At 37.7% G+C, this 12,763-nt stretch overlaps 1 protein-coding gene across 5 annotated transcripts in view; it reads right to left on the reverse strand.

Annotated features, from left to right (window-relative positions):
* igsf9bb (immunoglobulin superfamily, member 9Bb) overlaps positions 1 to 12,763 on the reverse strand; it is a 204,558-nt gene that overhangs the window by 137,431 nt on the left and 54,364 nt on the right. For all 5 annotated transcript variants that reach the window (XM_022676039.2, XM_049466493.1, XM_049466492.1 and 2 more), the window contains exon 2: positions 7,684 to 7,875. In XM_022676039.2, coding sequence (XP_022531760.2) covers positions 7,684 to 7,875 — 192 coding nt within the window. The remainder of the gene's footprint in view (positions 1 to 7,683; positions 7,876 to 12,763) is intronic.

Raw genomic sequence — 12,763 nt, forward strand, 5'->3', positions numbered from 1 at the left:
AGGAACAACACTGACACACGCTGCTGGATAAAGATAGTCCTCAGGTACAGAGCTATATAGAGGAGGAGCTATAGAGGTCACAACAGCAACCTTGCTTGAAGCTGCACTCTCTCTCTCTCTCTCTCTCTCTCTCTCTCTCTTTCTCTCTCTCCCTCTCTCTCTCTCTCTCTCTCTCTCTCTCTCTGCTGTGTGCTTATGTAACTCCAATGTTCTCTTTATAGAAAGAGGACTAAAGAAGGTGACTGTTTCCTCTTTAAAAATATAGACTCAGACACATTCACACAACAGTTTTGCTGCCAAAATCCAAAAGCATGCCTATATACAGCGCCTTGCAAAAGTATTCGGCCCTTGAACTTTTCAACCTTTTGCCACATTTCAGGCTTCAAAGATATAAAATTGTCATTTTCTGTGAAGAATTAACAACAAGCGGGACACAATTGTGAAATGGAACAAAATGTATTGGATATTTAAAACTTTTTTTAATAATAAAAAACAAAAAAAAGTGGGGCGTGCAATATTATTCGACCCCCTAGCATCAACCCTTGTGTGGTGTTCGGGTCTGTGGGACTCGTTTTTATTTTTCATCAAATGATACTAAAAAAATATTTTTTCAAACTCAAACTCATTGGCATTGGCTCATTTTTTGTGAAAAACATATATCAAAACACATTTATATTACATACAGTATGTTTGGCCAAGGGCTAATGAACATTGCTTCATTTGTAAATTTGAAACTAAACAAGTTTTCTACTCATTACTTGAGTTTAATTCATTTTCTTTTACATTTTATTAAAAAAAACAAATAAAAAAGAGTAGCACTTTTTGAAAGAAATGTAACATAAGAAAGGTAAAGGGCAAATATTAACCATGTAAGCTGTTTATATTGCTTGCAATTTAGGTGAAGCAAGCATGTGTAAAGCATTTTAATGTAAAATTGCTTAATTTTGCTGAATTAAATACAAGTAACAAAGTAAACGAGTAACAAAAATATGAACACCACACAAGGGTTAATACTTTGTAGCTCCACCTTTTGCTGCGATTACGGCTGCAAGTTGCAAGTTGTCTCTATCAGTTTTGCACATCCAGAGACTAAAATCTTTGCTCATTTTTCCAACAGCTGGAGCTCAGTGAGGTTGGATGGAGAGCGTTGGTTTGTGAACAGCAGTTTTCAGCTCTTTCCACTGATTCTGCATTGGATTCAGGTCTGAACTTTGACTCCTGGATACGTTTATTTGTGAACCGTTCCACTGTAGATTTTGCTTTATGTTTTGGATCATTGTCTTGTTGGAAGATAACTCTCCGTCCCAGTCTCAGGTCTTTTGCAGAAACCAACAGGTTTTCTTCCAGAATGCTCCTGTATTTGGCTCCATCCATCCTCCCATCCATTTTAACCATCTTCCCAAATCTGTCCCTGCTGAAGAAAAGCAGGCCCAAACCATGATGCTGCCACCACCATGTTTCACTTTGGGGATGGTGTGTTCAGGATGATGAGCGGTGTTGCTTTTTAGCCACACAAAGCTCTTTGTATTTAGGCCAAAAAGTTGGACTCATCTGACCACAGCACCTTCTTCCACATGTTTGCTGTACAAAAAGCACTTCTAATGTCTTTCTTTTAACAGTGGCTTTCTTCTTGCCACTCTTCCATATAAGCCAGAGTTGTGGAGTGCACGACTTATAGTTATAGTCTTATAGTCGACAGATTCTTCCACTTTAGCTGTAGATCTCTGCAGTTCATCCAGAGTGATTATGGACCTCTTGGCTGCATCTCTGATCAGTCTTCTCCTTGTTTGAGGTGAAAGTTTAGAGGGACGGTCGATCAATATGAATATTGCACGGTGCTCCTTGAGATGCTTAAAGCTTGGGAAATCTTTTTTTTTTGTATCCAAATCTGGCTTTGAACTTCTCCACAACAGTATCTCGTAGACTTGCCTGGTGTGTTCCTTGGTTTCATGATGCTCTCTGCATAGCTTTAAACAGAACTCTGAGACTATCACAGAGCAGGTGCATTTAAACAGAGACTTGATTTTACACAGGTGGATTCTATTTATCATCATCAGTCATTTAGATCAACATTGGATCATTCAGAGATCTTCACTGAACTTCTGGAGTGAGTTTGCTGCACTGAAAGTAAACTTTTCAGTTTTTTATTTCTAAAAAAAGTTTAAAATAACCAATAAATTTCGTTCCACTTCACGATTGTGTCCCACTTGTTGCTGATTCCTCACAAAAAATTACAATTTCATATCTTCATGTTTAAAGCCTGAAATGTGGCAAAAGGTTGAATACTTTTGCAAGGCTCTGTAGCACAGAGTAGCAATTAAACACACATGTCCAGGCACCAAAAAGACCACAAAGACATCATGCCCACTGCAATATATTTGCTACTAATGAACCTGGACAAAGCTCTTAGTTATCCACCATCTTCAGCCAGTTCCAGTGCTAAACTGCTCCCTCTGTATGCCGTGGGTTTAGCTCAAACAGAGGCCTGTCAAGCACACTCTTTAGCTGCATTCAGTGAGAGGCTGATGAGCAATGGCCTCTTTGTGAGAGATGAAAGAGCAAGCTTGTCTGGAGCACATTGACCGGCCTGTTCACTGTGAGACGACTCTCTTTACTCTACACTGAACTGTGACCACTGACAGCACTGCCCATGTTTCAGCCACACTGACCCAAACAAAGCAGCAGTGTGATGGAGAGAGAGAGAGAGAGAGAGAGAGAGAGAGAGAGAGAGAGTGAGAGAGGGCATTAGTCTGGAGCGATATAGACGCCAGCCTTAGATCACAGCAGCAGATGTGGGGATCTATAACAGAGCTCTATAACAGGATCACTGAGGCCAAATGCTGCTTTATTCTGGACATAATGCACACACACACACACACACAAAAACACACACACACACAAAAACTGTGATTTAAATCAGGATGTCATGATGTGTCGTCAGAAATATGCTGTATGTACAGTACAAGTAAAAAGGTTTGGACACAACCTCTCATTTCATAAATAACAGACCACTTAAAAATGAAGCTTGAACTGCTTGAATTTTTGCACCAGGAGTAAAGGCATAAAGTTATCCAAAAGCAGTGTGTAAGACTGGTGGAGGAGAACATTCCAAGATGCATGAAAACTGTGAAAAACATCCAGGGTTATTCCACCAAATACTGATTTCTCATTTTCTGCAAATAAATATTAAAAATGACAATATTTTTATTTGAAATTTGGGAGAAATGTTGTCCATAGTTTATAGAATAAAACAACAGTGTTAATTTTATTCAAACATACACCTATACATAGCAAAATCATAGAAAAAACTGATTCTCTTAATGAACTCTTAATTTTTTTCAGAGCTGTATATTTCCTATGTTGTAAATTAACACTGAACTCATCCAGATTACGATAAATAATCGATAAATACGCGTTTATATCTTAACAATGCTTTTTGGCGGAAGATACTGGCCAGCACTTTCACACTGTGAAGGTACACTAGCAGGTCATTTAATGGAATAGCAATGTTAGTTACATATTTATCTGGTTATTTATTGATGTAAAAGCAGGTTTTGTGTGTTGCAGTGCACAGTGGTCCTGCATGGCTAAGTAAAGATTGGTCAGCTGGCTGTTGACTGTAGTCAGGGTTATAATCAGTCAGTTGCGCACCTGTATTTCCCATTATCTTACTTTCAAACCACCATGCCCATCAGTGTAGATGTATCCCTAAACTCTGACGCTATTTTAACAGCACAGGCACAAGACATTAAAAATAGGCTGTTGACGAGGTGTAAGATAGCAGCTAGCATCTTGCCACATCTTGCGCAGGATGTACAAATGGGAACCAGGTGTGAACAGTGCATCAAAGAATACCCAAGAATACATTCACTTCAGAAAGGTAGGTTATAATGTTGCAGAGTCCACAGCACATTCGGATAAAGCACATTTGTATGCAGTACACTCCATCTGAAGCTAGGTGTGCAGTGCTCGATGGAGCTGCTGGGGGTCTGAATATCTTAATCCTTTCGCCAACATTTCAAAATTTCCACTCGGCTCTGAGGAACACGTTAAAGCACTTGCAGGAAAAAGCAGCCGGGATTTCAGGACTGAGAGTAAAGAAAAAGATTTCCTCTCCATCTCATTACAATTCAGCGCGAGTGTGAGCCATTAAAATTGCATATCCTGCCCCTAGCGACGTCTGATAAACTATCAGAGCTTCTTTGCTTTCACAAATCTGACATGCTCTTAAATGATGCCCTTTCTGTCTCCGACTCCATATCAACGGTGTAATTCTTAATCTCGGAGAGTAAAACAGTACATTTGATCTGCCCCCTCCTTCTTCCCCACACCACTATCCTAAAGCCTTCTCTGATCTGCAGAACTGCATCTCACACACCTGGCTGAAGGTCTGAGCTGCTACAGACTGTGCTACCAGAATAGAATGTAGAATAAAGGGCTCTTTAAATCTGTGTTTCCTCTCTAACACCACATCCTCTTTATTTGGTATCGTATTTCTTGCACTATTGGCGCATCAGATTTTAAGTCGCACTATCAATGAATGTGTACTTTCTGGTCTATTTTCATAAATAAGGTGCACTGGATTATAAGGCGTATTTTAACTATAAGAGACACTATAAGGAAGTTCTAATTCAGCAGGTCTTGCCGCTGGGTGGGTGGTGGTGGGGGGTAGCTAACTAAGTTAAATAAAGCTAAGCTAAGTAAACAAAACTGTAATAAAAAAAGTTTTTAAATTTCTTTTAAAGTCAAACGAGCGCTGGATGTTAATCTACACAGATTTCTCTCCTGAAAACTGTCTTCTGTTTATTTACAGTAAGCTTAGATTCACAAATATCTCCAGCACTAAGGCTGGAACATTAGCATTAGCGGATAACTGCTACCTGACAGTGCTATACTGAAGAACCCTGAGTGTTCTGGTAAGTTATGGCAATATAAGCTAATGTTTTTTTTTCCACGTAGCTTGTTTTAACACGGTAACCGTGCAGGCTACAGTCCAATATACCTCCCTCTGATTGATGAAAGATTTAGCAGCTAATGCTAATGCTGCTCCAGCAGTGCTAGCCGTGGAAATAGCGATTAATGCTAATGCTACTCTAGACCCGGTGCTGGAGAACTAAACTGAAACTCCTGTATAATGCCGCACTTCAGCAGAGTGGCTTTACTACTCCTTACAACCTGACTGGTAAAACTCATACACAAGATGCACTGGATTAAAAGTTGCACTGACGATTTTTGGGAAAAAATTTAAGTGTGCCTTATAGTGCAAAAAATACGGTACTTATTGTTAGTAGAGGTGCATAATATGGTGAAAAAATGTGATGTGTGGTATCTGGAATGATGGAGCTCTATGCAACACTTCTGGGATGAGTTCGGGATAAGGTGGGTCCATCCAATATCCTGATTTTAATTATGATTAATGTTCCAAAATCTAGGAGCCATCTCTGGACAGCTCTTTTAATACCCCTGATTTTAAAAGGAAACAATAAATTAGCAGATGTCCCAATGCTTTTCTTCATTTAAAGTGTAAACTCTGGTGTAAAATGGACTTTTGTTGTAGTAAAACATGATAAAATGTACTTACCTTTGATGAATAGCACACCTCCGTTCTCCCACAGCGTTCTGAGATCCAGAATTTTAACTGTTTGTCTAAACACCCTTCAAACTGGGTGACACGAGGCGGACGCCAGCTGCTACGCTATGCGTAGCTTATGTATATGTCGGTCATTATCAGCACAGTAATGGCGGTGCTCGGAGCTGAGACTCCCGTTATAGTATGTAAACAGTGTTTTAATAAGCTTCTTGTGCAGGTTTTAAGTTATTAATGCCTCGTTTTAAATGTCAGGGCTCTCCGGATTAAAAAAAAAAGTGATTTATCAGGGCAAATTATGCCCCTTGTCACCCAGTCTGAAGGGTGTTTGGACAAACTGTTAAAATTTCTGGAATACAGAACGCTGTGGGAAAGCGGAGGTGTGCTATTCATCAAAGGTTAGTACTTTTTATCATGTTTTACTACAACAAAGCTCCATTTTACACCGGCGTTCTCCTCCTTTAATGCAAACATCTAAACATACACAAATGGAAACCTGCCCTATCCCCTTATCTATACATCATAGACGATTCATTAGAAAGAAATTAAACAAGCTGGGGTTTCAAGGAGGCCTTCAACTTTACTCCACAAGCTCCTGTTAGTTAGTTTACTTTTTATGCTCCTCCTCCCAGGGCACTGTCAGCTGGTATTTGAGAGGATGAGGAGGAGTGGAGGCTAAGTGTTCTGGGAACATCAGCTGCTTGCCCAAATCTACAGTGAGCTGCCAGTCAGCGAGAAGGTGCTCTGTGTTCCTCCTCACCTTGCCCCAAACCTCATCCTGGATTAGATGATGTTTCTCTGTACTCAGGGTTTTCTCTACTGAGATCCAGGGGAAGTAACCAAGGCCTGCCCAGACAACAAATGGGGAACTAAATTCCCCACTAGAGACTAGAGCTGTGTATTGCCAAGGCCTTGCCGATATATATATATATATATATATAAGCATCACAATACAGGGGTTATGATACAATGTATTGCAAGATACCGAGATACTATACGCATGGCGCTATATTACAATTGTTTGAAACTGTCGTAGTATTAAAACAATAACATATTTATGAAATTAGAACTGTGGAGTTCAACACTGTTATCTAGCAGATGGGGTTTAAATATAACACTATAAAGGAATCACTGTTTATCTTTACATGTAAACTAACAACTAAAAATGTGTCAGAATGTTCTTACATCCCTACTAGAGACGTTCAAGTGCCTTTTTTAATTCTTATTTTTATTCTCTGCCTGTAATTTTCAGTTTGATCTGATCCAAAATAGCCAAAATATCCAGACCACAGGACCAACATTTGGTCTCAGTTCTTGCCTACTGAACAATGGCTGGTTCGTTTGCAGTGTAAAAGCACTTTTACAGCAATTTACGAGCCCGATTTACACCAGACATTTTTTAGTAAGTAAAGTGTTAAAACTTTTAAAGCTTTTAAAAAACATTTTCAGGCAGTTTGAATCAGTGAAATCTGTTCAGAATGATGTTAACATTAACATGGCAACACTGAAGACGCATAGACCAATTATTATTTAAGAAAAATGTTTATGAATAACAGCTACACACAGCGCTGCAAATAAAATGCAAATCAAGTGGAGAAGCTCACGTGTGCGTGAGCCCCAGAGCTGCGTGATAACACTCTAACTTGAAAAATATAAAAAAAAAAACCAAAGCCAATGACCACAGCCCAAGGAAAGTGGTAGAAAATCTCGGACCGACCAGACCCAAGTTCGGGTCGGCCATCGGCTCGGGCTCGGGCAGAAATTCTAAACTCTACTATAGATTAACACTTATTTCTAAAAAGTGTTAAAAGAAATATGAAAGAAATCTGTTTTACTCCAACTATTACAGGACACTTGCAAGGAATCAGATGCTGGCAGGAGACACTTGGAAAGGCAACTCGTCCAGACAAAAGGACCAAAATTTGGTTAAACAAAAAGAGATGAACTTGGTCAACCTACTTTGCAGTGTGAAAATGATTATAATTTTTTAAATACAGGACATTGAGGAGGGCAAGATTAGCAGTAGTGTGTGTGTGTGTGTGTGTGTGTGTGTGTGTGTGTGTGTGTGTGTGTGTGTGTGTGAAAACGATGCTCACCGGCGTACTCCGGGTCCACATGGGGAGGGTAGAAGCGGAAGTTGATGAAGAAGGGGATGGGCACTCCGTACTTGAACCACTCCACCACGTAGGGCTGGCCGTTTAGCGGGTGGGCCACGTCACATCCCAGTACCACGGTATCCCCAGCACGGGCTGTCACAAACTGGGGCTCCTCTCTGACTCCGTGGGCACCTGCAGCAACACAGCAACAAATGCACACATATTAAATCAGCAATATCTACACAAAGACACTGGCAAACATACGGTTTATATTTATTCATCCTGCTTCATTTACATCTTTAATTCTATTCACTAGATTTATACTATATTTTTAAGCGTTTGTATGAGCATTTGATTGCATTCGATGACAAGAGCATTAGTAAAGAATGCAGAATGTTCCATGATCACCTCCCACCTCATCCAACAGCTCAAGTAAACCTCATGAAGCCAATTGGTTTAACTGGCTTTCTCCAGAGAGAGAGTCCTATTCTATCAGCTGCTCTTCATGCATTTGCACATACTCATCAGCAATGGGTGCAAATTAAAGTAGGTAAATGTATTAATAATTCACTTCATTTTAATGCAACTTCAATTTTGGTACAATTCTGGGACTTTTTTAATATTGAAAAATGAGTGCTACACACCTCATTGAAAAAAGAAAGATTGAAACTGCAGTATTTGTCTACAGTATGGGTGCATCTCAAAAAAATTGCATATAATTGAACAGTATATTATATAGATGCATCACTTATGTAAGTGATCTATTTTAGGCGTTTATTTTCTTTTATTTTTGAGGATTATGGCTTACAGCCAATAAAACCCCAACAGTCAGAAAATTTAAATATTATATAAGACCAATTGGTTCTTTTGGCAGTGTGGGCAGTGTGCCAAGTCCTGCTGGAAAATGAAATCCGCATCTCCATAAAAGTTGTCAACAGAGGAAACCTTTATTTGCATTTATTGCAATATGAACCACCATATTTTACCAGATGTCAATGATTTCACAACATTGTGATATTTAAAACACACTGTTTTTCAAATCTGAACACAATCCTTAAAAAAAGAAAAAAATAATTAAATATGATAAAGTTCAAACTTTTTGTCTGCTTGTTAAAATATTTAGTGTTTGTATTTCCCAGTCTTTAAAATACAGTAAAACCTTGTATCAAATGACAACATGGTAACATCATAACACTAACCACAAATAATACAATGTAATAATAATAATAGTAAACGGTGTGTTGTGTAAAAAAGTTATATAATTCCATTCATTAAAACCTTTTAAAATTTTATTACACTGAAATCACTCAATGCTTACCTTTAAAATTCCAATTAAACAATCCACATGTGGGTAGTGATTTACAAATTTACAAATTTACAAAAGACACAGAAGCCTATAGTGTTCTTTTAACTTTTAACGTATCTCGGCTGATTGGTAGAGATGGAAAAATCAGGCTGAGTCAAGATCAACAGCATCTCTAATAAGATACAGTGACTTAAATGTGCAACATTTGATCTGAGCAGATATAATGTGCTTCTGGTAGATCTGCTAAGAAAAGGGAGAAAATTATGATTTTCCTTTATCTATTCTGACACTGCATGAGACAGGATACTGCATGTCCAGTGATGTGGCTACTGGACTGGGTTGGTAGCAATCTTTAAAAGCTCCACTAAACTCTCTAAAGCCACTGATGCACAAACAAATCAAACAGGACCTCTCGTGACCATGGAAATGTGCTGCTTGTTAGTGAATCTATGTCAGTAATAAGACTGCAGGCTATGTGCTTCACCAGAGCACTGATTCTCAGCTCATTCCTGCATGAGTAAACCCCAGAACCGGATACAGTGTAGCTGTTTTATAAATCAATACACACTCACTCATTCATGCCTGCTTACACCACCCTGCCTGAGATCTGCTGCTCCAAGCAGTAACCACACTCAGCACCACACGCACACTCTGCACTGCTCCACCTGTCCTTATCTCAGCACCGACTAACGCATACACACCTACACTATATCATCTGATCATCATAATCACAACATTTCATCAGTCATGAAATCTATTTTCTATTTATACAGCGTTTAAGTCTACAGCTCTGGACAAAAAAAATAAGATACCACTTAAAAATGATGAGTTTCTTTGATTTTACCAAATTAAAAAAGCGCTGGAATATAATCAAGAGGAAGATGGATGATCACAAGCCATCAAACCAAACTGAACTGCTTGAATGTTTGCACCAGGAGTGGTATGCCAAAAGTTATCCAAAAGCAGTGTGTAAGACTGGTGGAGGATTAAAAACCAGGGTAATTCCACCAAATATTGAAATCTGAGTTCAATTTCACTACTAACCACAGCAAGGCCTAATTACTACCAGACCTGTAAAATAAATCAATAACCTGTCTGACATCATGAAGCAGATAAAAGATCTCAAAAAGCAACAGATTATGCCCCGATCTGAAGAAATTCAAAAACAGATGACAAAACAAAATCACTGATTATCTATCAGTCTGGAAAAGTTTACAAAGTCATTTCTAAGGCTTTTGGACTCCAGTGAATCACAGTGAGAGCTATTATTTACAAATAGAGAGTACACGGAACACTGGTGAACCTTCCCAGGAGTGGCCAGCCAACCAAAATTATTCCAAAAGGGCACGAACAACTCATCCAGGAGGTCACAAAAGAACAAAGACCAACATTTAAAGAACTGCAGGTCTCATTTGCCTCAGTTAAGGTCAGTGTTAATGATTTAATAATAAGAAAGAGAAAAATTGTATCCATGGGAAAGTTCCAAGGGAAAAAACAATGCTGACCAAAAATAACACAACAGCACAAACCTCTTGATGATCCCCAGGACAAAACTGGAAGTTTTTAGAAGGAATGAGTCCTGTTGGATCTGGCATAAAACTAACACATAACTTCAGCAAAAAACATCATACTGAACATAAAACATGGTGGTGGTAGTGTGATAGTCTGGGGCTGCTTTGATGCTTCAGGTCCTGATTTTCTATTGATTTGCTATATATTTACATGTGCATCTACATTTACATTTACATATACACTCTGTAATATATGAGTATAGTTTCCACAATACCATTGCTGTTTATAACAGAAAAAAATTAATAGCTTCAAATGCCTCTTGCACTTGACCCTACCGCAGGTTCATTAGTCCATTCTGCAAATATATATATATATATATATATCTGATATATATATCAGTAGAGAATCACTTAAACAGACACAGATAAACCCTGCTCTTCCTAGCAGAAGCACAGGATGCTAAAAGCACACATTTCTGTTCTCAGCTCTGTTAGTAAGAGGAGTCACCTTGGCTAGAGGTCACAGCTGAATAAAAGACTGACTGACATAATCACTAAAGCACACGCTGTAACCACAGATAGTGATGCCATTCAACAATATTCATTTTTAGTTTGAGCAGTAAAGGTGGACAATCAAAATTACATCTATAAATGTCTCTGTGGACCATTGGTGTAATTATAGAAAGAAAGAAAAAAAAGAACAAATCAGCCCAGTTAAATATGCCAGGCTTACAGCACATTTAGGAACACAGTGAAAAATAAGGTTATTAAAGGATTATTACTAAAAATAACAGTTGTTATAACTAGGCATACACCTAATGTTGGGTAACTGACAATATTCAGCTGAAGACGGCAAAAAAAGCATTTTCAATGTTCAACCAAATGAGAAAAAAACAATCAAATTAGAGAAAATTAGAGAAAAGACCAAATTATTTACACAGGTGTAAAAAAAACAAGCAGCTAGACGTGCAGACGTAAGGAGGATTGTGGGAGATAAAGTCTCTGAAGTGGAAAAGGCCAATGGAAGAGAAGAGTACGTATGAAAGACTAAGATTATTGCAACATATTGTATCACAATATATTGAATCATAATTACGTAGTACTTATGTAGTAGCTTCTTGCCAATTTACAGCCCTAATATTGAATGGAATTTATCTATCCACAGTAAATAATTATGAATAAAAAAAGAAATCAGATACACAGAATCTGGGATGTGCAATGGGTTAAACAAACAGTTAACAAAAAAAAGCAAAAAATAAAAAAAAATACCAATTTCATATTATATTGCAATATTTGTTTCGATTTTCACACAGTTATGACTTTTTTCAAATATTAGTTCACATGTAAAATTGTCCTACAGTGGTTCATTTTGTGTTGTGTTAAACCCTGGCCACTAGATATTTAACCACGATTTTAAAAATATAATACTATGGTTTTTTTTTTTTACCCTGACGATTCAATATATCACAATATATTGTGAATGAATGCTCCAAAATAACTTCCAATGAAACAAAAAAACAGTTTTTTTTTTTTACCTTTTTGTAAAACAATTTTCGCAATGTTACGTTTTATGTATTGCCTTTATTTTTATTTTTTTGGCTGTCCTAGTTTGTGCTTCATTTAAATGTAGCCCACATAGAAACCAATAGCTACACAGCTGTAGAGGGCATGTTATTGCGACATTCATGAATGAATTTAAATTATGAATTAAAATCAGCTGCATTTACAGTTTTTACTGTATGAACAATAATTTGAATGACTTTCTGATAAGGCCTTTAACCCAGCCATACCGAATATCTCTGTACACAGAAAATTTGGCAGTGTTAAATCAACACTGTTAGTGTTAAATTAACACAGAGAGTGTAAAGTTTAACACTAATTTGTGTTAATTTAACATTAATTTAACATTTCCTGTGTAGCAATGGCGGCTGGATTTAATTTAAAAACAGCATATCATCATTAAAAATGAGCAAACCAGCTAAAAATTGATTGATCAATACATGTTTTTGTTGCTGAAACTGATTTCTGATCACACTTTAGCTAGATTGATGCCACATTTATCACTTCATCACAGGCAAACCTCGAAATGCATCATCATGCAGAGCTTCTGCAATGTGTTTCTAAATGAGAAATACTTGACTTTTTGGAATCAAGCACATTTGAAACACTATTAAACTCTAAGCACAAGCTGAGAGCCTGTGTATCGCCATGCAGAATATATTGCAATATACTGTAGTGTAAATCATTTACCAAAACATAAACA

Source organism: Astyanax mexicanus, chromosome 17 (genome assembly GCF_023375975.1).
Source record: "Astyanax mexicanus isolate ESR-SI-001 chromosome 17, AstMex3_surface, whole genome shotgun sequence".
Lineage (NCBI taxonomy): Eukaryota > Metazoa > Chordata > Actinopteri > Characiformes > Acestrorhamphidae > Astyanax > Astyanax mexicanus.